This window comes from Podarcis muralis, chromosome 6, assembly GCF_964188315.1.
Source record: "Podarcis muralis chromosome 6, rPodMur119.hap1.1, whole genome shotgun sequence".
Taxonomy (NCBI): Eukaryota; Metazoa; Chordata; class Lepidosauria; order Squamata; family Lacertidae; genus Podarcis; species Podarcis muralis.
In genome coordinates, this window is record NC_135660.1 from 96,935,097 (window position 1) to 96,962,374 (window position 27,278).

At 42.3% G+C, this 27,278-nt stretch overlaps 1 protein-coding gene across 5 annotated transcripts in view; it reads right to left on the reverse strand.

The window, feature by feature from the left end:
• SCUBE1 (signal peptide, CUB domain and EGF like domain containing 1) overlaps positions 1 to 27,278 on the reverse strand; it is a 190,793-nt gene that overhangs the window by 56,070 nt on the left and 107,445 nt on the right. For 4 of the 5 annotated variants that reach the window (XM_028728733.2, XM_028728731.2, XM_028728730.2 and 1 more), the window contains one exon: positions 18,744 to 18,860. The exons of the other annotated variant lie outside the window; for it this stretch is intronic. In XM_028728733.2, coding sequence (XP_028584566.2) covers positions 18,744 to 18,860 — 117 coding nt within the window. The remainder of the gene's footprint in view (positions 1 to 18,743; positions 18,861 to 27,278) is intronic. 5 annotated transcript variants of the gene reach the window in all.

The following is a 27,278-nucleotide window of genomic DNA, read 5'->3' on the forward strand; positions in this document are numbered from 1 at the left end:
CCGCCGGAGTGGTACCTATTTATCTACTTGCACTTTGACGTGCTTTCGAACTGCTAGGTTGGCAGGAGCAGGGACCGAGCAACGGGAGCTCACCCCGTCACGGGGATTCGAACCGCCGACCTTCTGATCGGCAAGCCCTAGGCTAAGTGGTTTAGACCACAGCGCCAGCCGCGTATAAAGCAGAGAAGGGGAGGGGTCCCACTGTTGCTGCAGCAGCTGTGCCATATGACCCAAACCTGTCTAGAGGCTAGAAATGTGGGTATCTGGAGCACCATGAAAGCTGTTTTTAGTTAACTCTTTATTGGCAAGAGAAACACTATCAGACGTGTGTCTTCCTTACCTGGGTCCCACCCCAGATTAACTGCACTCAATCCTGATACCTGGCCGTGGTCCTACATATATTTATTGCATCTTGACTGAGCGACAGTAACGCATTCAATGTGGAGCTCCTTGATAAAACCAGTTGGAATCCTCAATGACTGCAGAATGCTGCTGCTGCTAAAATCTTGAGTGGGGCAAAGTGTTGGCTCATGCAAGTCCTTTATTGTATCAGCTGCACCAGCTGTCAGTCTGTATCTGAGTGCAATTCAAGGTACTTCAAAGCACTAAGCAGCTTGAGGCCGAATTACTTGAGGGACCCTCTCCTTGGCCATGAACCTCCTCTTCCCTTGAGATCAGCTGCTGCTCTCCTCTTCCATGCACCACAGCTTTCAGGGCACAACTGGTGGCAATGCACAAGTGCACTTCCTTTGTGATAGCACAACTGAAGTGTGTAGTTGTATTCTACCAGCAACCTGAGGAATATATGTTAAACAAGCTTTCATTTCTCTTACTGCTTAGTTTTGTGTCTTTGCAGCCCAGTCAGTTGGCAGAGTCCCCTCCATGGCTTCAATTGCCACCAGACTTTATTTACTTATTTATCCACTCCAAAAGGAGTCACTCAAAGCAGATTAAAAAATATAAAACCATCAAACTAACAATTAAAAGAACACAAGTGACTAAGTGCCAGATGAAGAAGCAACGACATGAACCCCATTTGGCTATTCAGGAGGAACAATTAAGAGTGGCATGAGGCAGCCACATTCGCTTGCTCACCTCACGGCTGCACCCCACACTGGGCAGCATGCCAGCATTGGGGCAGCCTGCCAAACATGAGTGCTCAGGACTCCAACTCATGGGGGGCAGCCCTATACAAATCAACAGGCACTGGTCCACCGCAGTCATGCTCCCAGATACATGGCCAGCAGTGGATAGAGGACAACCAAGCCACTCAGAGTAGACCGACTGAAATCAATGGACTTAGGAAGTCCCTTGATTTCAATGGGACTCATTGGAGTATGGTTTAGCTGGATACAGCCCTTGGATTTATAGACATAGCTATGTTTCCGTGGGATTCCTTGGGAAATAACAGATATTCTGTGTCTCATTCAGGCACACACAAACGGTAAATGCATTCTCAGGTATTTGAAAACACAAATGGTACAGTATTTCCACTGTGTGCGATTTGTTTCAAGGAAGTAGGCAGTGTATTACACAGCTAGGTTACCATGACAATGAGACAGAAAGAACAAGAAATGTTTGCCTAGAAGAGCATTCAGTCAAGCAACCCGAGGGCAACACCCCCATGGTTAAACAGCATATGAGAAAGTTAAGAAGGGCTCTTAGTCGGGTAGAACAAAATGCGGTAGCTTTTGAGGTCCGTGGTTGCACAAAGGGTAGCTGAGACATCTAAACAAGTATAGGTGAGATCAACTGATTTCTATTAGACAAAACGTGCGTATGATGAGCTAAAAAGAAAATATTACACAATAATAATAATAATAATAATAATAATAATAATAATAATAATAATAATAATATCTTTATTGTCATTGCCCCCTCTCGGGGACAACGAAATTACTTGGCTGCTCCATCCACCCAGGTAGGGCACTCCACACAAAATCAAATCAACTATAAAAACACTAATTAAAACAATACAGTATAAAACAGCAAGGAAGATTAGATGACTTTCAAAGTCCAGGCTTCCCATTCAGGGCCGAGATCGCTCTGGAGAAGAAGCTGTTCTTAAGACGGCTTGTTCTTGTCTTCATCGTCCTGTATCTCCGTCCCGATGGCAGGAGCTCGAAGAGACAGTGACCAGGATGCGATGGATCTTTTACTATGTCCAGTGCCTTCCTATGGCACCTTGTGGCATAAATCTGCTCTAAGGTGGAGAGTGGGCAGCCAACAATGCTCTCTGCTGCCTTAACAACTCTGCACAACCCCAACCTGTCCCGGGTAGTACAGCTTCCATACCACACACATAAGCCATAGGTGAGCACGCTCTCAATGGCACAGTGATAGAAGGCAAGCAGCAGTTTCTGCGGAAGATGGTTTTTCCTTAGAATTCTCAAAAAGTACAGTCTCTGCTGCGCCTTCTTCACAAGCCCCCTTGTGTTGACGCTCCAGGACAGATCCTCTTGTAATTCAATGCCCAAAAATCTGAACGTTGTTACCCTCTCCACACAGACCCCATCAAGCAAAAGTGGCTGGACATTGCTCTTCTGTCTCCTGAAGTCCACCACAAGCTCCTTTGTCTTCCTTGTATTTATGAGCAAGTTGTTAGCTCTGCACCACTCTGTCAGCCGCTCCACCTCATCTCTATAGTCCATTTCACCCTCCCTTTCAGAGATGAGCCCAATCACGGTTGTGTCATCTGCAAATTTGACAACCCTATTACTAGGGTGAGCAGCGACACAATCGTACGTGTAGAGAATATATAGGAGCGGACAAGCACTTATTCCTGTAAAACTCAGCTACATATTGCTCCGATGAGGGAAGCTTCATAACTCAAATATTCTTTGGCAACTTCAAGATGCAAAGTTCTAATTTCTCTTTCTGCCCAGGACATATGCCAAGATGTCAGGGAAAGAAGCAGCCCCTGCCCCTCCACCTGGCAGTCCAAGGCTGGTCCTAAGAAAAAGAGTCTAGATTTAGCCCATAAAAGAGAGAAAAAACATACTTTCAGAACATGACTGCAGGACGTTCTAAGCAGCCAGGAATTAAGAGAACCAAGTTAATAAACATCACCGCTATTCAAACGACGTAATAATCTTATTTAGAACATTAAGGATAATTGATACCAATTCCACCTCCCTCCTTTGCTCAAATTAATGCCCGAGGAAACGTAGCTCTGAATTTCCTGTGGCTGCCGCTGGCACTGCAATCTCACTGTGTTCAGAGCTCCTTATGAATTTCCACTCTTAAATCAGCTTATATCCAATAAATCTCCTGCTCTGTCAGTTATACATGTTGTGTCTAATGTGATTAAATGCTCAACTGATTAGACTCTATATATTTCAGTCAGGGCAGATTAAGAATGAAGCCAGCACCTGGCAAGGAAATTGCACAGAAGCCAAGAATTTGTGGATCAATGCCCACTAAGCTGGAAGTACAAGTGTCAAAAGAGGTGGAGGCTGCCACAGGTTAACAAGGAACTGAGACGACTGCATTGACTGACGGAGCTTCTTTCCTTCCCCCCTCTGTTTTCAGGAATTTGCAGTTATGTTCATTGTTGTATCTCTTATGTGCCGGTTACATTGGGAACCCCAATGTGTAGATGTGTATGAATATGTATAAAAATGTGTATAATAATCCAAGAATTGTTTATGTTTTTAGCAGAACCAGTAAAAACAATTCATTTTTTGTTGAGATCCAAGAGCAAGACCGGAATTAGAAAAAAACGAAAAACAACCCAGTGCAGGAAAATTCCATTCCTATGGTCAAAGGGATTAGTCAGCAGCAGTGGGGTGTCTTGCGCTTGTGACGAAAGACAGCAGGGTTTCACTTGCTTTCACTGGTTTGTAGTCAAAGCTTACTTGCATGCAATGTCTCTTTTGCAGTGTATGCTTAACCTCTGTTCCTTGTGTTTGAAACACAGCTGTAGCTGTTGAGAGAGGAAGGGTTGTTCAGCCACATGCTGCCAGAGTCTTATGTCTATGGGAGAAATTTATAACAGTCATACTTTAGAGGCATGGAGTTCTCTCTTGCTTACCTTTTTGGGGTGCACGATCCTTGCAGCCAAAGTTGGGTGTTCTTGTTCTGGTGTCCTGTAAGGTTTCTGAAAAGACGGTTGTTCACAATCTGCCCTTCCAATATTTCTCCAATATTTGTTGTTTTGTCCAAAGTGCTCAAGAGAATCCCCATCAGAAATGTTACTTGCTCTACGTTCTGGCACTTAATTTTAGGTTCTGGACCTTTTGGTCATACAGGGTCTCCCATTTAGATGTTGATGTGCATTGCTTCAATTTCTCTACTGGTCGTCGACCAAAATAAATATATAGTTACGCATTACTTCAAAATGCAATTTAGCCTCCTTCTTTATTTCCCTTTGAAAGCCCATTGCTTACTAAAGAGCAGCAGTAGGCCCCGAACTCCAAAGCTCGCCTTATTTCACCCTGCCACCGCAAGACAAAACATAAAGTTCAACCTCTTCCTATGCATATTTATTCAGAAGTACATCTCACTGTGTTGAACATTACTTAAACATCTCAATCTGCAACAAAATGTTGTGGTGTGGAGTGCCAATCAGCCAGGCCACCCTCCAGGAAGTTACATTCCTTTTCCCCTCCCCGGGAGGTAAGAATTCTGCTACCACTGAGCATGTCCAATCTTCATTGTTTTGGCTTTCAGCGGAGGGCAGGGGAAAGTTACCTTCATATGTTTCCCCCCCTAAATGTATTTTGTCCTTCTGCAAACCGTGGGATCCCCTCAATTCTGTTGATACCTTGCTCTTTTATATGTGTGGAGCCATTTTGGCTACATTAGGACTAAGACTTACTCAGGAACATCACTAACTGGGAGAATAATTCATAATAATGAATCAATTGAATGTACCACATTGATGATATTGTAGGATAGGATGCATTTGTCCTGAGATGGAAAATACCGGGGATGGTAGTGACACAGTTTTAGTACCATGGTCTAGATGAGGAAGACAGATGGAGACGCTCATTGTCCAAGGCCATTTGTGGAAAATTATTATGCTTGCACAGTCTGAAACAGACTCTACCCTGCACACTTTATACAAACTCCCCTCCAGATACAACCTAGGAGTTGTGTACTCTGAAGCTGATGAATCCAAAAGAAACTGATGTCATATCACATAAATATCACCATCTCTGCATATACACACAGAGAGAAGCTGAGCTATACCTTTTACTTGGCGATAATTCTTTTCTCTGATGACCTCAAAAATATAGTTTTATAATGCTCCGGAGGCGGCGCGAAACGGTGATGGCGGTCCTCTTCGATCTCTGAAGAGGGGCTCCGCAGGAAAGGGTCGTTTCGCAACGGCACAGCGGCGACCCACTAAGAAAAACCACGGGTAGAGTGAGCCCGTGGCCGTGGGACTCGGCGGGCACCTGGAGCGACCCCGAAATCGCGGAAGGGACCCCGTAAGGGGCTCCGGAGTGAAGGAGGGGTAGCGGTGCTGTGAGTTCATCGCTCTTTCTGCGGAAGCGAAGCCGCGCGGCTGTCACAGATGAGCGCCGACCTTTCTTCCTTAAAAGATCTGGCTGAGACAACAAACCCGTGAGTAAGGACATTAAATCCGGGGAATAAATTGCTTTTAAATTGGCTGAAACCGGGAGACGATAAAAAGGAAGTCCGCCTTCCGGTACTGCTTACAAGATCAAAGCAAAAGATCTGTCAAGCGGAAAGCAGTTGAAAAGGGAAGCGTTAAAGAGAGCCTTTCATGCACTTTTAGAAGTGATTGCGGAAGAGGAAAGATAGACCTACTTGTGAGTAAACTTTTAAAAGAAATCTGGAGAGACCCCCCTCGGCTAAGGACTATTGAAAGTCAATTTCTAAATTGCTGGGCTGCCGGAGGGGAAACTGTTTTAACTGCGGAACTGTTACAAACTTTTATGAAAGTGATACTTTTGAGCTTAAACAAGTTGGAGTGGATACAAGTGGCAGGCACCTTTCTGAAACTTTGTTAAAAGTCAAAAGCACTCTGCAGGATTTTTTTCTATTATCTTTTCTGGGACTATTGTGTGTTTTTAACATAACAGGGACTTTAATGGCGGAAAAGTTGCCTTCTTCTCTCTGAACTTTTGGTGGCACTCCCCCTAGAGGACTTTGGGAATATAAAGGCCTGGGAACAGCTTTTTATGTTTACACTCTCTTACTGGATTGTTTTTAAATTGGACCTGTCTTTCCCATGGGATAATAAGAATTTGACATTGAACATTGACTGATGAGTGGTTCAGGAAAAACAAGAGCAGCTAAAGCTAAGGAAGCCAAAGAGAAGGAAAAAGAAAAAAAACAGGCACAGCTCGTACAAACAACTCTGACTCAGGGACGCAGATCTTCGGTCCCAGCTGTGCTGGGCGCACCAAAGGCAGAAGTCGAAAAGCCTAAAAACTCTGCAGAGGAAGATATGGCAGCAGGAGGATCTGAGGGAGTTCTGAAACAGATCCTGGAGCAATTGGCAGCTTTAAATCAAAAGGCTGACAATCAATCACTAAAAATTGATCAAGCTACATCCTCAATCCAGAAATTGACTGATCAGGTTTCCCAGCACACACAAGCAATTGAAAAATTGCAAGGAGCCACAGCGGAAAATCGTAATCTAGCTGGGGAAGCTATCCAAATTGCAACGGCAGCTAAAAAAGAGGTTGAGGAAGTTAAAGGAGAAGTCAGGCCTTTGCACAAACAAATTGGTGAACAACAAGCCTATCTTTCTATGGTGGAATTGAAAAATCGTGAGAATAACCTTAGATTAAGAGCAATTCCAGAAATTGAACAAGAAGATCTGATTGGATTTTTGACAACAGAATTTTCAAAATTCTGGAACATAAAGGAAGAAAGCGATTTTAAAATTGTTTCAGCTTTTCGACTGGGAAGACTGGTAAGGAAGGACAGATCCAGAGATTGTTTGATAATTTTGAGATCAAGGGAAGAGAGAGACAAAATATTAGGCCTACATTTTGCAAATTCATTGGAGATACAGGACAAAAGGGTGCAAATCTACAGAGATATACCAAAACAGTTATTGGACTTGAGAACCACCTATTCAGAATTGGCAAGATTGTTGAGACTCAACACAATTCGTTATAGGTGGGAGTTCCCGCAAGGAATATCTTTTACTTACAAGCAGAAGAAGGTAAAAATAAGAACACCAGAGGACTCACAAAAGTTCCTGCACGAGCACGGAGAAGATCTTCAAAAAGAAGCAGCAGCACATTGGCCTCTACCACAATCTGAGATACCGCCTGGAGGCGGACCAGGCCCTGCACCCTCGGAACCAGAGGACAAAGAAGAAACACCACTCTAGGTGCAACAAAATAGTACAGGATGTCTCTGCAGCTACTTAGTTGGAATATAAACAGTGGAAATTCCCCGGAAAAAAGAAGGAAAATATTTCACATACTGAAGAAAGAACAATTGGACATTATTTGCCTACAAGAAACTCATGTGACCAGGCTCCACAGGAAGGTTCTAGTCAACAAAAGACTAGGCCAAGAATTTATCTCATCAGACAAGGTCAAGAAAAGAGGCGTGGTGATATATGCCAAGGAGAGCCTGGCACCAAAATTTGTATTTAAAGATGAACAAGGAAGAATTCTGGCGATTGAAATTCAGACACAAGGAGAAAAAATTTTGATATTAGGAATATATGCGCCAAACGACGGGAAATCAGAATTTTTCAAGAAGCTGCATGAGACTATGCTGGATTATATGGACTATAACAACATCATAATGATGGGTGACATGAATGGAGTGGTGTCTACACATATGGACAAGTCCCAAAATCAAAACTTAACATCTGATGGCAGACTGCCGAAAACCTTTTTTGAACTGACTGACAACTTGGATCTGATTGACATATGGAGGACAAAGAACCCCCTAGGTAAAGAAGGAACTTTCTTCTCTGAGGCCCACCTGTCCTGGACACGGATCGACCAAATTTGGACATCTAGAGGGCTGGCACCCAAGACCAGAAAGGTGGAAATCTGCCCAAAAACATGCTCCGACCACAACGCCTTGAAATTAGAATTCAGACTTACTCAAACCGGTTCCTTCAGATGGAGGATGAATGACACCCTTTTAAGAGATCAAGAGATCGTGAAAAAGGCCCAAAAAACTTTAAAGGACTACTTTGAGATAAACTTGAACACTACAGTAGAAAAAAGAACGATTTGGGACGCTAGCAAAGCGGTCATGAGAGGGTTTCTCATACAACAAAATTCAATCAAGAAAAAGCTCTGGAATGGAAAGAAAGACAAAATAATGGAGAAGATTCATCAGGGAGAGAAAAAATTGAGAACCAACCCAAAGTCAAAAGAAGTGCTGAGAGAAATCAAATTCCATCAAGCACAATATTCTAAATTGATAAATCAAGAAATCGAATGGAAAATTAAACAGATGAAACAAAGATCATTTGAATCAGCAAATAAATGTGGAAAGCTGCTAGCTTGGCAGCTGAAAAAAAGACAAAAGTTAAATACAGTTACAAATCTAGAGATTGAAGGAAGAATGGTTCAGAAACCAGAAGAAATTAGGAAGTGTTTCCATAGATATTTTAAAGAACTGTATGCACAGGGGCCTCAGAAACAATTTGAGATAGACCAATTCTTAAAGACAAATGGATTATCAAAAATTACTCAAGATAAAAGAGTAATCTTGAACTCTAAAATAACTTCACAGGAAATCGAAGGTGCCATTCAGAGCATGCAACCAGGCAAATCTCCAGGCCCGGATGGGCTTACCTCCAAATACTATAAGACTTTGAAGGACTACTTGACACAACCTTTGATGGAGGTATGCAACCAGATCATGGATGGGAAGAGGGCACCAGAAACGTGGAAAGAAGCTTTCATCACATTGATACCTAAGACAGAATCTGAAAAGACCCAGCTAAAGAACTACCGTCCCATCTCACTCCTGAATGTGGCTTACAAAATATTTGCAGACATTTTGGCAAGTAGACTTAAAAAGGTCTTAAATGAAGTAATTCACAAGGACCAAGCAGGCTTTCTCCCTGGTAGACATTTATATGAAAACACCAGAAACATCATTGACATTTTAGAACTCTTGCAAACCAACAGGAACACAAGGGCGGTGTTAATTTTTATTGATGCGGAGAAAGCATTTGACAATATATCTTGGATGTTTATGAAGAAAAACTTAGAAGGGATGGGAGTGGGACGGGGGTTCGAAAATGGAATAGAAGCAATTTACTCAGAACAGAAAGCTAAATTAATAGTGAACAATGTGGTGACGGAGGAATTCAAAATTGAAAAAGGGACACGACAAGGGTGCCCTCTATCCCCTCTTTTATTTATATCAGTCCTGGAGGTGCTATTGAACATGATTAGGGAGGACCGGTTGGTACAAGGGATAGAGGTCGGAGTGAAACAATATAAATTGAAAGCCTTTGCAGATGACTTAGTTTTAACATTACAGGAGCCAGAACCCAGTACAAAAAGAGTTCTAGAACTTATAGAAGAGTTTGGTCGGGTGGCGGGATTTAAGTTGAACAAACAAAAGACTAAGGTTTTGACCAAGAATTTGACATCTACAGAAACAGAGGGGTTCCAGAGAGAAACAGAATTAAATGTGGTTAAAAAAGTGAAATACCTAGGGATTTATTTGTCTTCCAAAAACTTGAATTTATTTAGAGATAACTATGAAAAATGTTGGTTGGAAATTAAAAAGGATTTAGAAATTTGGTCAAGACTGAAACTTTCCTTGTTAGGTAGAATTGCAGCTATAAAGATGAATGTATTGCCGAAAATGTTATTTTTGTTCCAAACCCTACAGATCGTGGACAGAGTGGAATGTTTCGGAAAATGGCAGAAGGAAATATCTAAGTTTGTCTGGCAGGGCAAAAAGCCTCGAATAAAGTTTAAAATACTAACTGACTCGAAAGAAAGAGGAGGGTTTGCCCTGCCGGACTTGAGGTTATATTATGAAGCTGCAGCCTTCTGCTGGTTGAAGGATTGGTTCTTGCTAGAAAACACCGATGTCCTAGATCTGGAAGGTTTTGACAATGCTTTTGGTTGGCATGCATATTTATGGTATGACAAGGTTAAAGTTCACAAATTGTTCAAAAACCATATTGTCAGAAAAGCAATTTTTGCAGTCTGGATGAAATATAAAGACTTATTAGAGAGTAAAACCCCGAGGTGGCTATCACCGATGGAGGCCAAGGCTCGAAAAAGGCCCAATATGGAGGCCCAATGGCCGAAATATTGGGAAATAATTGAAAAAATTGGAGACAATTGGAAGCTGCAGAGCCAGGACAAACTAAAAAATAAGGTGCGAGACTGGTTACATTATGCTCAAATTCAAGAGGTTTTTAAAATGGATAAAAAAGTTGGTTTCCAAGTGGAAAAATCGAATTTGGAGACAGAACTACTAGAACCAAAAACTAAGATATTATCGAGAATGTATAACTTGCTGCTTAAATGGAATACACAGGATGAGACAGTTAAATCTGCCATGATAAAATGGGCACAGGATGTTGGACATAACATTATGTTTGAAGACTGGGAAAGGTTATGGAACACCGGAATAAAATTCACGGCATGTAGTGCCCTGAAAGAAAATATTATGAAAATGATATACCGGTGGTACATGACCCCAGTCAAGCTAGCTAAGATATATCACCTGTCTGATAATAAATGTTGGAAATGTAAGGAGGCAGAAGGGACATTCTTTCATCTCTGGTGGACCTGCCCAAAAGTGAAGGCTTTCTGGGAAATGATTTATAATGAATTGAAAAAGGTATTTAGGTATACCTTCCCTAAGAAACCAGAGGCCTTCCTGCTGGGCATGGTGGACCAGAAAGTGTCAAAGAAAGACAGAACGTTGTTTATGTATGCCAGCACAGCAGCAAGAATACTCATCGCAAAGAACTGGAAGACACAAGATTTACCCACGTTGGAGGAATGGCAGACGCAGTTGATGGACTACATGGAGTTAGCTGAAATGACCGGCAGAATCCGAGATTTGGATGAGGAATCGGTTGAGGCGGACTGGAAAAAATTTAAAGACTACTTGCAAAAATATTATAAGTTGTATGAACCCTAAGATAGTGCATGTTACTGGAAATGTTATGCTTTACCAAATATGATTAAGCAAATGGCAAAATAAGTGATAAAAGAGAAAAGAGGACAAAGTGAACCAAACATATTATGTTTATTTTAAAGGTATCAAATTTGAGATACAATACATTGAATACGGATACATAATAATTGAAAGTTGTAACAAGGTTTGAAATAAGGTAACAAATTGCTGACATTGATATTACAAAGAATGCAGATTTGGAAGGTGTGGGGAAGTACAATGGTTTTATTTCTTTATCTTTTGTTAAAAAAAATCAAAAAAATGTTTCTTGTATTTGATTTATTCTGTATTGTTTGGAATGCAAAAATTATGAAAAGAAACGCAATAAAAAATATTTTTTTAAAAAAAATATAGTTTTATAATGCAGCCCCTTCATCATTCTGACAAGAAAATGTCATACATACACCCATGTGTCCCTAGCATCTAACACTGTATCTTTGATTTGAAGCCACTTTGGCTGACAAGCAAGGTATAAATATAACCACCCTAGGTGGATATAAAGCTACTTTAATTAAACAAGCAAATAAGTAAATAGGGCAATCATGTGCTCCAATACACTATGGAGAGTAATCCAATGTCGCCATGCTAACGCAACACCTGCCATGCCTTACATGTATCCAGCCCAGAACAAGACAGAGAAAACAGAGCACAGAATGGTGCAACCACCATGACCCATGAAGTTGGGACCTTGCTGTGCACACCTGAGAACTCAGATAAGACGAGGTTCAGCCTACTTCCTCATAACCTTATTGACCAGAGGTCACAGCTCTTCTGCCATCCTTGGACTCAAAGGATGACGCCCCGCAGTACCTCTGTCCCACCCCCGGCCTCAAACAAGTGTCACAGTCTACAAAATCAGGAAAGGGTCAGAGCATGCCACACAACAGGCCTCGCCAGACTACACAAAGCTTTTGTTGACTCTCAGCTTCTTGCAGGGACAACTTCTTTTGTAGCTACTGACAGTTCTGTATGCTCTCTGTATGAGCGGGATTGGTGTCTGCTTCTAGTGAGCTCAGGGACCCAGAGGATTTGTCAGCAACAACCCCACCTCATTCCCATGCCCATGGCAACCCTGCCAGGACCACAGTGTGGTCATGTTCTGGAGATAAAGTGGAGAGGTTGTGGAGAGGAAGTGGACAAATGGCAATGGTGCCCCACGTCAGCTGGATCCGGCCAATTCACGCATGCTGACAGTGAGACAGACATCCCATTATGTCCCTCCACTCCACCCCAAATACAACATGCAAACTACCAGATATAACGATGCCATAGCACCGTCCATTGTGCGACACAGGCAGCAAGACAACAACGCCCAAGCGTTGTAGGCACCCCAGCATACATATGGATAATTCCTTGTATACCACACACTGCTTGCGATCACAACACACAAAGGGAAGGAATGAGAGATGTCACAGCACCCAGACAGCTCCCTTGGGACAGGTGTGCACTTTGTGCAGGCCACACTTATTTTTCACATGCCTGGCCAGCAACCATCTTGTCAGAGGCAAAGGAGAAGGAGTTCCTTGGACTCAAAGCCATATTGCAGAAAGAACAGGTGTGTCCTACGAACACAGCCATAGCAGACATACCACGGGGCATTTGTCTCCCCACAAACTAAGTCATCAACACCCTGAGAATGTGCGCCGCAAGAAAAGTCATAGCCTGGTGGAACAGGGGGTCCATGTTTCAATTCCAGGGAATGACTCCCTGCCAGAAATGGTGAGGAAAGACCCCACATGCAGACACCATGTGAAGAGTACCCACTCCTCTAACAGGTCCAGTCCCTCACTGACCAGGCAGTGGGCATGAGGAGAGTGTGGAGGGGCCACTGGCCTTGACAGCATCAAGCTTCCCCCCTCCAAGTCCCATTTTGAAGTCAGAGAGAAAGGAAGAGAGAAAGATCCCTCCCTACCAACCCCAAGCGACAAAGAAACAAGACAAGTGGCAGACACAAAGTCTATATTGAACAGCATCCAAGATGCAGGAGATCCTGAAAGGGAAAGGCACACATACGGGGTCACTAACCACCAGCAGGGCTCCCATGCCTGGGACAGCGGCTCAACCCGGAACAGAGGAGCAGGCGCAGAGTCCCTCGTGGCTCCAGCTCTCGTGAGGAGGGAGCGGGGTGGTGCCTTCTGAGTCCCTGAGAAACACAGGGACTAAGGCCATGATTCTCCTTTGGTGATTGCAGCTGAACACTGTATGCTGTGGCAGCTCGCTCTCCTCCGCGGGTCGGGGCTGTGGTTCTGCAAGGCAAAAACGCTCATGAGCGGCTGGCGCTGAGGGCTCGCCCTGCCTAACAGACCCTGCTCCCAGCTCTTTGGGGAGAAGAGTCTCACAGCAGCTCAGTTTGGGCAAAAGAAAGGGCAGAACATGGGGCAGGGTTGCTGCAATTGTACACCACAGCACGGTTGCTCCCTCCCATTGCTTACCTGTATGGGGCACTCTGTCCCTTTCTTTGGACGGGGCTGTGGTTAGGTGCTTGCGTCTGGCATTTGAAGGGCAGGTACCTGTTAGGGTTCTAGACAGAGAAGTGTTAGTAACATGTTCGAATTCCTCCAAGCATTCCGAAGAAAGCCCGTTTGTGCAAAGGACTCCCTCTTTCTGCTTCCCATCCCCAGAGTTCTCCTGTGTGTACTCTGGCTGTACACAACCTGAGGCACCTATTATCGGAATTCTGGTCTCCCTGTAGGAGGGTGGGATTTATATAACTTGTGTGCTGATCCACAATATATCCTACACTCTGTTGTGGCAGTGTGGGGGAGGGGCATTGCTCAACCCTTTTTTTTGGTGGGCAGGAACAGGATTAGGCATAAATGTGCTCCTCCCTTGCTCTGCCCCATTTTGGTTGCTTCTTACATTCCACAGGGCGGCTTCTGCCATAAACTAGAGCCCCTCGGTGGCCATAACTGAATTCTGTCCTAAATAAATAAAACACATATAAGAAAAATGTACCACAATAAATATCAATTTCCAAGAAAATCCAAGGTACAATTTATTTCGAAAATCCTGAGAGCTAGCAGTGACAACCCTTTTCAACTTCCTTGTTTAACCTCTTATGAAAACGCATGGATGTTACCCAATGCAATTCACTCTGTTTCACAGCTTGGGTTCCTGCAATGATGGATGAGGACTTGAGAACAACAGAAGGTGCACCTTGCCCACCATCCTCTCCTGCAGTGGCCAAACTGGTGCCTCCAGGAAGCAAGACTGATAACTGCGGACAGACATATTTTCCATGATTTTTTTCCTAACCCTGATCGCCGTATCTTCTGGCAGTGAATTCCAAACTGTATGTGAACGAGTCCTTGCTTTTGTCTGTCTTGACTTCATTGAATGACCCAAGGTCTAATGTTATGAGAGATGGGGTAAACATCTCTTTAACAGTTTTCTCCACACCATACATCATCTTATAACCTGTTATGTTCCCCCTTCCCTTTCTTCACAAGGGAGTTGCTCCCTTCCCTTGATCCTCTTGGTCGTCCTTTTCTGCACCTTTACCAGTGCTGCAGTATCTCTTATGAGACACGGCAGTATGGTCGCACCACGGATTTGTACAGAGGCATTGCGATATTGACAGTTTTACCTTCGATCCCTTTCCTAATATAACATGGAATCCAGCAACCCCTTTTTATAGTTGCCACACACTGGATCAACACAGAGCTATGCACCACAAGCCCAAGTTCTTCATTCAGGTCAATCATGGCCGCCTAGACCCCAACAATGGATATATGAAGTTGAGCTTCCCTGTCTCAGTGTGCACTTACAATTACTTTAATTCCTTGGCTTGCTTAGGGAATAAAACAACTTCTAGTTGCTTTACATTGCTTTCATACAACCCAAACTTCATCTCAAACACCATGTTTTCCAACAAAGGAAGTTCACCCATTCAGTTGCGGTAAATCACAGACAAGTTAAGACATTATGATGTACACAGTGGCATGAATCAGCCCCTTGTCTCTAAGCCAAAATGTTGATTATAAATAGTATACCAATCATTACAGCATTGTCTTCTATTTAGCATAGTACAGAATCAAGTCCCTATGCAATATGCCGGTCCTAAAAGACAACCAATAATACCGGGATCTTTTATGTCCTTTCCTACTACAGTTAGAATCATAGAGTTGGAATAGACCACAAGGGCCATCGAGTCCAACCCCCTGCCAAGCAGGAAACACCATCAGAGCAGTCCTGACATATGGTTGTCAAGCCTCTGCTTAAAGACCTCCAAAGAAGGAGACTCCACCAGTTGTTCCTTAAAGAATCAGATCAATTATAGGAAAGATCTTCCATCCAAAGATCAGCAATGAAATCAAAGCTAAGCTTTGTACAAGACAGAAAGCCCATGTTTTGAATAGAAGACTGTAGAAAAACACCATAGCTAAAGGATGCTATACTAGCTACTGTATATCATACAAAATGCCAAGTCTGGGAAACTGATTAGGGTTTAAATCCCTTGCCTCAGTTTATGCCCTACTGAACATGCCATTCTGATCCAGAGTCCTCCAACCTTTAGAAGTAGGGTTTTGCGGGGGGTTGCCCCAGCTACTCTGGGTTGCTTTCAACAAATTATAATACCACAAAGACCTGAAAATGTACTATGAGGCGGCTTGCTTGTGTTGGATGCAAGACTGATTGGGTGGAGCTGAAAAACGTAAATACTCTGGACTTAGAAGGATTTGATTTGGTGTATGGATGGCACACTTACCTATATTATGACAAAACTAAAGTGCACAAGGGATTCCACAACCACGTGATAAGAAAGAACCTATACAGTGGTACCTCGCAAGACGAATGCCTATACAGTGGTACCTTGCAAGACGAATGCCTCGCAAGACGGAAAACTCGCAAGACGAAAGGGTTTTTTGTTTTTTGAGCTGCTTCGCAAGACGATTTTCCCTATGGGCTCGCTTCGCAAGACGGAAACGTCTTGCAAGTTTGTTTCCTTTTTCTTAACACTGTTAATACAGTTGCGACTTGACTTCAAGGAGCAACTCATAGCACACGGTGTGGTAGCCTTTTTGAGGTTTTTGAAGACTTTGGTGATTTTTGAAGCTTTTCCAAAACTTTTCCGACACCGTGCTTCGCAAGACGAAAAAAATCGCAAGACGACAAAACTCGCGGAACGAATTAATTTCATCTTGCGAGGCACCACTGTACCGCGTTTGGGCAAGATATAAAGACCTCCTAGAAAGAAAGGGCCCCTGGTGGATATCCCCCATTGAGGCAGTGGCAGCTACGAATGTAAACACGAATAAGAACTGGGGTACATACAAGGACCTCTTTGAGCTTAGAGAGGGTACTAGAGGACTAAAAAAAAGAGAAGATGTAGAAAACTACCGGTATGTCTCAGATTGGTTTCAATATTTTCAATTAAAGGAGGTTTTCTGAAAAGATAAAGAAAAAGGATTTTTGGAAGGAGGATCAGAATATGGGAAAACGGTATTGGGAAACAACAAAAAATTAATATCCAAACTTTATAAATTTTTACTAGAACAGGAGACCAAAGACAAAATGGTCAAAGCCATAATGACACACTGGGCTAAAGCTCTTGGACAGAACATTGACATTTTGGTTTGGGAGAAACTTTGGGGGAAAACTATGAACTTTTTAGCTTGCTATTTGATAAAGAAAAAAATACAAAAAATGTTTTACAGGTAGTACTTAATTCCCAGTAAACTTGTTAAAATGTACAAAAGAGGGCCCAAATTGTGTTGGCAATGTTCAGAGGCTGACGGATCTTTTATACATATGTGGTGGCAGTGGAAACATGCCCCAAAATACTGGGAGATGGTCTATGATGAGCTCAAAAGAATTCTTCAAATCACATTTCCAAAAACAAACAAACCCTGAAGCCTTTCTAATAGCAATAATTGGTAATGAGATCCCTAGGAAGACACACAGCTTATTTCTTTATGCAACTTATTTCTTTAGAAGCGAGAATAGTGTATACTAGAAGTTGGAAATAAAGAGAAACCCCCACCAAAGAACATTGGGCTGTACAAATTGAGAGAACTCGCAGAACTTGCATGTATGACTGTCAAAATAAGGAATCCAGATAAAAAAGACAAAGGATGAGAGGGACAGTTTTGCGGAATATTAAAAATATATATACTAAAATCAGTCTACAAGTAGGGATAATGTTGTGAACAACAGTTAAATACAATGAGGGATTAGAATGGGAAAGTAGGGTGGACTAATAAACTGATAAACAGCAATGCTAGGTTTATCTAGAATGCCATGGAAGGTCAGGTTAGGAAGTCTGCACAGAAATTATGTAGGATGGTAAAGTCTGATGTGTAAATACAAAAATGGAAAATGCAAAAACAATATTATTTTTAAAAACCACAAATTCAATGAAGCACAGGAGCCAATCACCTGTACATCAATTTATAAATGATCATAGAAGTCCACCATTCATTATATGTGACCCCTTTGTGATGTTAGTAAATTCCACCCTAAGCTCTTATATGTTGATAAATATACAGTAGGTCTTCAGACAGGGCTATAAGCAACCTTTCAAGATGTGTGCCATTCACTTATCAATTTTACTGTGATGACCACCCCACATTTTTGTGGCAAACAGAAGGCCTACAGAGGCCAGTGGAAAAGCACATTTTCTGCAAGCAGAAGGTACCAAGCCTGTTTGCTGATATCTCCAGCTAGAAGTATCTCTAGTTAGCAAGTTTGGGAAAGACTTCCATTGAACACCCTGGTGAGCCACTGTCCATCACAGTAGCAAATATATAAATTTATGAATATCTGTCTGTGTACACTCAAACACACACGCATATTGTTACTTGTCACACAGCTCTCTAAGAATCTTAGCTTTGGCCTCAACTTTTTATTGTTTCAAACTGGCCATTAATACCTTCTGAATGTCTTTATTTTTCAGACTTTACATAACTCGCACAAATTTGTAGTATTCCAAGTTGGGATCTATACCTTCAAATCATTTCCCCTTCATCAGAAAAAAAAACCTCACTAGGTTTCAGAAACATTATGTAAAAATTAAAATATAGGGAGATTTCTATTGTAATTCTTCACCCACCAACGTAATTATCCAAAGGACATAATAGATAATTTAGAAGAACATCAGGGACACAACACAAAAAACCAGTTTGTAACAAAAATAACCAGAGATAGAAGGGGAAACTATACAGTCAAGTTGTGATTGCTAATTGCAGTGTTAAGATCAGGGGTCAGCAAACTTTTTCGGCAGGGGGCCGATCCACTGTCCCTCAGACCTTGTGAGGGGCTGGACTATATTTTTTTGGGGGGGGGGAATGAACGAATTCCTATGCCCCACAAATAACCCAGAGATGCATTTTACATAAAAGGACACATTCTACTCAAGCAAAAACACCAGGCAGGCTCCACAAATAACCTAGAGATGCATTTTAAATAAAAGGGCACATTCTACTCATGTAAAAACACGCCGATTCCTGGACCGTCCGTGGGCCGGATTGAGAAAGCGATTGGGCCGCATCCGGCCCCCGGGCCTTAGTTTGCCTACCCATGGTTAAGATCCTTCAGGTCTGTGTGTCAATTATATATCTGTACATTTAACCTCTGGTACTGAAACTGCTAAAGGGAAATGATGCATTGAAAAGCAAACAGAAGCTGACCTTTGCATGTTTTCCCATCAGGTTGTAGGTTGAATCCAACCGGACAGCTGCAGCGTACTCCTGTTGCTGTATCCTTGCAAGTGCGGTCACAGCCTCCATTATTGACAGCACATGTTTCTGAGAAATGAAAGAAAGACAGAGAAAGAGAGAGGAGGAGTAGGGAGGGAAGGAGGGAAAGAGGGAGAGAATAACACAACACATTGTAGTCCTCTAAGTATCCTGCATAACGTTACAAAGCCATGTAAGCAATCTGTCCTTAAGCATGCAACATCAGTATGCCTCTTATGTTTATCACAAGGGCTTTATGACTGTCTTAAACTTCAACTGCAAACTGTATGCATGTTGACTTGAAAATAAGTCCCAAGGAATTTGATGGGTAAGAACTGTAAGAAGAACTGTTTTCTTACTGGAAAGGCCCACTGAAATTAATGGGCTTTACTTCCAATAGACATATTTAGAATGAGGAATAAAGAAGAGAGTAAGGGAGGTTTTTAAATGCAGATTTTGAAAGGCTACTGCTTCAGCTAACAACATATTACATTTTAAAACAGACTCAAGCAGTCATACCCCACCCAAAACATACTATGTGGAGCCAAGACCCTGCGATTTCTGCAGAGCTGATATGTTAATGGCTCATCAGCCATTACCCAGAGATGGCTTTTCAATATTCATTGGGGGAGGTGGGGGAGATTGCTCTTGATACACTATTGGGGGGGGGGGGATGGAGCCACAGAAAAGCACAGCACAGCACTGGACTTGAAATTGAAATTTTCAAATCCTTTCATTCACAGAAAGAGTTAATGGAAAATGAACTACATACATCACTTTGACAGGAATCTACATGCCCAATCTGTTCTTACTGAACTACAAGGAAAAGGCATCTGGGTTTTGTCCACTTAAAGCTTTTTGCAAATTGAAAGGAGTTTGGAGTGGGTGGGGAGGGCATAATTGAGGTCACTGAACCCATTCCAAACTGTGTCATTGAAATTTCCCAGTGCTTGTAGGATGTCAAATGGTGGCTGGGCAAACACAGGGAAGGGAAAGCTGCAACACTTTTTTATAACTTTTGCAATAATGAGGAATGGGTATTAGGTCTCATTCCAGGAAAAGTGCAACTTCATTACAATACAATAAAATAATAATAATAGCAGAATGCATGCAAGTATATAGTGTTTGTGAAGTAAATAATAAGCAGCAGTAAAATGAATCAGTAAACAAGAGCAGTAACTGTGTTGATCTTACTCATTGGGCTGAACTGCGTTTTTATCTACTAGTTGTTTCTTGGTCCTTAACGAGACATTCTTCCCCCATCTCCTCTTCCTTTCTTCCCTATTAACACCTACTAACCCTACAGTGGCGCTGTGGGTTAAACCACAGAGCCTAGGGCTTGCCGATCGGAAGGTCGGCGGTTCGAATCCCCATGACAGGGTGAGCTCCTGTTGCTCGGTCCCTCCTCCTGCCAACCTAGCAGTTCGAAAGCACAGCAAAGTGCAAGTAGATAAATAGGTACCGCTCCGTCGGGAAGGTAAACGCCGTTTCTGTGCGCTGCTCTGGTTCACATGACCCGGAAGCTGTACACCGGCTCCCTCGGCCAGTAAAGCGAGATGAGCGCCGCAACCCCAGAGTCGTCCATGACTGGACCTAACAGTCAGGGGTCCCTTTACCTTTAACCCTACAAAACAAGTCATGGGATGGGATGTGCTTCAAGTGGCAGCCAAGGGGGTGGGCACATGGAAACGGAGCACAATGATGTTCTGACACACATTTCGCTATAGGAATCTGAATGCTACAAGAAGAAATTAGCAAAGGATGCGGTACCATGTTTACTTCCGACCGTACAAGAGCCATAAATGCCAATATGCTGCTAGCAATTTTGAGACTGAGTTTTACTCAGAGAGCACCATTGAAATGAATAAACATGGCTAAGTTACTGCATGTCCATTCATTTCAATAAGTTGCTCTGAGTGAAACATAGTTGAATGCTACCTTCCGTGGAAGGGATTTCTAAGTTTCTCCCATGTGTGGCAGAGGAAATTTCAATCTGGAAGGTGGCTGATTGCAGTTCATCACCCCAAGGCTTTCAATAAAGCCATTCTTAACAGCTCACTCATGTTTATAAAAGATCCTTGGATTATTTGCATTATTTGCAAGATGTGTTAGACTTGAACTACGTTATGACCCAACATATTACATAAAACTCTAACAATCACTTCTACGGTGAAGCAGCTTCAGGAGAGGCAATCTGGAGGAGAAATGTAGAGATCAGCAGTAGAGGTCATTAACGCTTTCCCCATCCAACACGTTTCCCCTGCCAACCCCCCACATGGCGGTTCCAGATCAGTGCTGCCCTCTAGTCTTTTGTATATTCCATTCTATTCCATTCCATTGTATTTAGACAGAATTGAAATGGTTATGACATTCATATGGCTCAAACTCGATATGTTTCATTCCAAGTTGGAAGGGATCCCGATAGTCATCTACGTCTAACCCCCTGCAATGCGGAAACCTTTTGCCAAACATGGGACTCGAATCCATGACCCTGAGATAAAGATACCTATTTGGCAGGTATCTGATCAGACAATCCAGGTTAGGATATAACAAGTAGTAGTATATGGCAATACAGAGAAGTATATAACAAGGTTTGGAGCCTGTTTTTCTTGAACAGTAAGGCCCCATGCAAACCACTTTTTGAAATTAAATAGAGTTTCAACGGCATGAGTATCAACTCTTTAGAAAGAGGGGTGGGGAGAATTAAAGGGTGCAGCTCTTTGAGCAGGCCTGTTCCCAGCCAACTGCTTTATCACGAAGAATCACACAGGGCTCAGTTCATTAATTTGCACATGGGCTTAAGATGGATCTTATACAAAACTGAACCTCTTTGCCATACTTCTGACATGAGTTTAAGTTACCGCCACGCCCCCACCAAAAAACCCCCGATTTAGCAGATTTAGTACACATGCAAGAGCTCAAAAGTGGAAAAATATAGAACCAGGATGTGCATGTAGAGAATTCACTAATTTTAAAAGAGAATGGGACACCTTTTGCTTTTGCCTGCGTGGCTGAAATATGGACACCAACCTACTCTTTATTATCTTGAGAAAGCAGATCTAGTCAAAGTTTACGCATTGTTTTAAGCTCCAAGAATTTCAATGAAAGGGTGTTGAACATGTTCCTAATCAGTGGGCCACTAAAAGGGTTTAACTTTAACACTAAAAGGGTTTATTCAGTAGGTCTTCCTTACCCTTGCAAATAAGTCTATTTTGATGTTTAATTCTGATGTGTGAATATGCAACAAAATTTCCTGGGACATCTTCCATGAGCAGCTATAATAGATTGCAAACATAATCCTGAATAAATTCTAAGAAAAAACAGGTATACAAAAATCAGGGAATTAAAAAAAGTTTCTACCTAAAGCAATTTATTGGGAGTACCAGCAGTTTAACATTACAGAATGATTAGTAATGTCAAATGACTACATTATTAAAAAACAAACAAAAAGCTATGGATTTGGCATAGAACTGCAACCAGCAGTAAATATCACACTCATAGATTACCTATGGTTTATGAAAAGTCTTTTATGACAATTCATCGGTATCAGTCAAAGATGACTTAAGCAGCGATGTTACAGATTGCTGGCCAGCGAAAATGAGTAGGTGCAATAATATTCCCTTGATCCCCTAGCAGAATATTTAAGTAGACCTGAAGGGTAACAGCTAGTGTATAAGTAAAAGTAATTCTGATTAAGAAAGAAAGAGAAGGGGCTCTAGGAAGCTCCTCTTATTTTAACAATTTCACAAAATGTCCCTCTTCTGATAAAGCAGAAGGATTTATGCCTTTAATAAATGCCGACAATATGGGAAGAAATCAGAGATACTGTCTGCAGTTGCAGGTCAATAAATGTAACAATAAGCCTTGACTTGAAAAGAAAGCATGGGAAAGGGAATAAAGCTGAGCGGGTGAGTGGGGTGGGGTGGGGGAAATATGAAGTGTGGGAAACTCTTGCTGCCTTTGCCGGACTCTACAAAGCAAGAGTTGTTGAAAGCCTTGCAAACTGCACTTAGATGTCAGGGTGCTGTGTATGCAGCCGTGGTGCAACCTGCTCTAACCCAAATCCAGGTTTTAATTTGGGATCTAGATACAAAATGAAAAAATAGTAGTAATCTTGTAGCTACTTTGTAGAACTCCGCCCCCCCCCCGCCCCCCAGGGTGTGATTTTGGCCACCTCTTTAGTCGCTTTCACATGGCCTTTAAATATTTATCTATTTCAGTCTGCTTTTAATTGCTGGTGCTCTTCTGGAGTTTGGAAAGTGTGATTGTTCTGCATTTTATCTTTGCTGGTCTTTACTGAGGGCTTTTAATGTTGCTTAATGCATTGCAACTGTGCTTTGTATTTCAAATTGTTTTTATGAGGCTTTGCAGTATTGTTTTATAAGGTGTCTATACTCGTTTGGCTATTCTATTCTGTAAGCCCCTTAGTGGAGGCTATTTGCAGGAAAAGCATACCTTTATAAATCTATACAGTATATATATTTATTTTCATTTTGTGAAATTTATACAGCGCTTGATTGTAAAGAAAATTAACACCCAAAGCGGTTTACAAAAATAATAAAAAGATCAACAATGATGAGAGGCTGAGTTGTTCCACACACAAATTGTTCATTAATGATAAATGTTGGTGTAGCCAACAGGGTAGGGACGCGGGTGGCGCTGTGGGTAAAAGCCTCAGCGCCTAGGGCTTGCCGATCGAAAGGTCGGCGGTTCGAATCCCCGTGGCGGGGTGCGCTCCCGTTGTTCGGTCCCAGCGCCTGCCAACCTAGCAGTTCGAAAGCACCCCCGGGTGCAAGTAGATAAATAGGGACCACTTACTAGCGGGAAGGTAAACGGCGTTCCATGTGCGGCTCTGGCTCGCCAGAGCAGCGATGTCACGCTGGACACGTGACCCGGAAGTGTCTGCAGACAGCGCTGGCCCCCGGCCTCTTGAGTGAGATGGGCACACAACCCTAGAGTCTGGCAAGACCGGCCCGCACGGGCAGGGGTACCTTTACCTTTACCTAGCCAACAGGGTGCTCTCCAGATGTTGTTGGACTACAACTTCCACAACCCTTGACCATTGTCCATGTTGGTAGGGACAGATGGGAGTTGTAGTCCTATCGCATCTAAAGGGCACAGCATTGGCAACCCAGGATCTAGAGTGAAGGGTTAACAGTGAGGCAGCCAAGTTCACTGATGGTACTGAATTGTTCAGGGTGGTTAAAACAAAAAGGGATTATGAGGCAGGCCAAAAGAATCGGTCCAAACTGAGAGAACAGGCAGTAAAACGGCAAGTGGAATTCAATGTAAGCAAGTGTAAAGTTATGCACACCTGGGCTCCAAAACTCTTCAATTCCCCATACATGCTAGTGAGATCTGAACCCACAGTGATAGCGTCATGAAGGTGCTAACTTAGCTATATAATGAGATGAAAAAGATGTTGAAATATACATTTATTAAAAAACCAGAAGCATTTTTACTTGGCATTGTAGGGGATGATATTAATAGACAGGATTGTAAGTTGTTTTTATATGCAATGATGGCAGCAAGAATATTATTGGCACAAAAATGGAAGCAAGAAGAATTACCGACAAAAGAAGAATGGCGGATTAAATTAATGGACTATGCAGAATTAGATAAATTAACAGGAAGGATTCAAAACCTGTGGGACCAGAGATTCTTAGAAGATTGGAGTAAATATTTGAACTATTTGAAAAGCAATTGTAATGAACTGCAAGAAGTGCTGTAAGGAGGACTACTTGAAATATTGCAAGAAAGACTATGAAAAGACTTATTAGTTAATGATAATTAATGATATTATTAATCATATCATTATTAGTTAATTATAATTAAAAGTAATAGAGAAATTAAGAAATGCAGAACAAGTGATAAAGAACGGAAAATCTTCAGAGGTTGTTGACGGAAGTCTAAAATATTGTATAAGGTAAGAAGTTATGTTAAATGATTGTTGGAAATGATATGTTAAAAAACCAATAAAAGTGTGTGTGTGTGTGTGTGTGTGTGTGAATGCAAAAAAGGCAAATTATTTCAGCGATCATTAAGAATGGGATTGAAAACAGAACTGCCAATTTCATCATGCCGTTGTACCAATCTATGATGTGAGAACAGTAGGAGTTCTGCAGACTGAACTTCCAAAAAGTTGGAAAGGGTTTAGAAAAGCACAAGCAAAATGATTAAGAGGGTAGAGCAATTCCTCTATAACGAAGGCTTACAACTTTGGGGTCTTTTTACTTTAGATAAAAAGGGGGTACATGATAGAGGTGAGTAAGATGTGTACCTCTATCACATGGTGTGGAGAAAGTGTTCTCTCTCTCTCTCTCTCTCTCTCTCTCTCTCTCTCTCTCTCGCATAACACCAGAACCCAGAGTCATCTAACAAAGCTGAATGCTGGAACAATCAGGACAGGCAGAAGAAAATACTTTTTTCCGCAGTGCCTAGTTAAAACTATGGAATTTGCTTCTACAACAGATCGAAACACCTATCAACTAGGATGGCTTTAAAGATTAGACAAACTCATGTGGCTGTCAGTGGCTACTAGGTACAACGGCTTCAGGAGGCAGTTTGCTTCTGAATACGGGTTCCTATGAATCAGAGGTCCTACTTGTGAGCGTCTGGGAGAACAGGAGGCTGGAGTACATGGGCCATTGACCTTGATCCAGGAGGACTCTTCTTATGTTTGTTATGGGAAGTCTCAAGGCTGTGAGAAAGCTATAGCCAGATCTCTGTTTTGCAGAAGTAGCCAACTGAAATGTCTTCCAAATGTGCATGGCCTGAAAACGCTGAATGTGGCCTATCTGGATCCATCTTCTGTGGTTTTGATCTAACAATCATGAGAATTTGAGGTGATTTTATGGTTTTCAGAAACCAGTGAAAAGCAGTCTCCCGAATGCTTGCTTTGGCAGTTTGAAACCAGACATGAACCAATAATGGAACAAAACCACAAAGCATCCAGCAAAACTGGGCAAAAGGTTCATACAGCAATGCCAAAATTTCTTGTTTTATCATTCTTGAAGTCTGGCACCATCAAAATTTGTGGGCAAACTACATGTTAGGCTCAAGCAACACATTTTAACTTTTAACAATGAGGCCCTATTTAATTTGGAAGAAAATTCACATTTATCATAGAATGCTGTCATTTTATAACGGCTAAAGCAGGAGCACCGGACTCAAGATACTTGAGCTCCCCCCTTATCATCATTAAAATCATAAGGCAAGTAGGGAAGAATCTGTACTTTTTGCCCTCTCTCATGTTCTTCAAATCTCTCCTCAAAACTAACCCCTTCCTTGAACCTTTAGTTATTGCCTAACTGGAGTGAAATGAATCACCAATATTATTAGTTTTGAAATGTCTCTCCCACATTTCTAACTCCGGGCTCAAGTAGCACCATGCTACATGCATCAGTGCATTTCATTCTGCTGTTGCCGCTGCTCAACCTTTCCTCCCCCACCTCTCTCTTGCCTCTCCCTTTGCTAACGTTCAAACTGTACAATACTTTGAATGCTCTGAAGAAGCATACAAATGCTAAGTTTGGCTATTTCACCCCATCTCCACACATTTAGAATTAAGGGATGAAGTTGCAATCCTTCTTCAATATTCAGAGTGACGTAAAGAAATCAGCCACTGGCCTCGTTCACACACCACTTTAAACCACCGTTAAGCTGAACTATGGTTTGAATGTGAATGTGTGTATGCTGGTACAGAGGAAGAAAAATCATAGGCACTTTGCTCCTCTATTCCTAGCGGGAACTAACCCATGGTTTGGCTTATCATTAGTAGAAGACATATTGGTACTTCATAGATGGCTGTGTGATAATGAATTTGTATCTTTGCTATGTGTCTGGGAAGTGTGGGGTTGGGAAGAAATGGGGGTGCCTCTTCTATCCCAGCAATCATGGGTTGAGGTAGGTATGGCCCTGGGGGGAGAGAATTCCATAAGAGATGCTTGCACATGGTTCCCTCTTCTTTTTCACCCTGCAGCATCAAGCTCCTGGTTGCTCTACAACCATAACACCATCCAGTTTGACTGATCTGTTAGTGAAAGCCAAGTTGGTTCATAATATCATCTTGCTCATCCACAACTTGATAGTGGATGAAGGAGGTGACCTAGTGTTTACCACCAATACCTGAATGGGTAAGCTGGGAGGAATGAATCTTACCCAGCCTTGCTTGCCTATGTACTCAGGGCAGAATATGCAAAGATTGGAAGGTCGACTGTGTGTTGACATAGTCCAGTGTTTCTCCAAGATGTGTCCCCAGCTGCTACTGAACTACAGTTCCCATCATTCCTGACCACTGGTTCTGCTAGCTAGGGATGATGGGAGTTTTAGTTCAACAACAGTTGGGACCCAAGTTTTAGAAGCCACTGTGCATAGTCCTCAGATCTTCTCTTCTGCTCATCAGGAGACCTCATCATCTGAGAGCCTGTGTCTGGTGTCAGGCTAAAGAGAAAGACTGGAAGTGCTACTGGTCTATCAACCACCTTG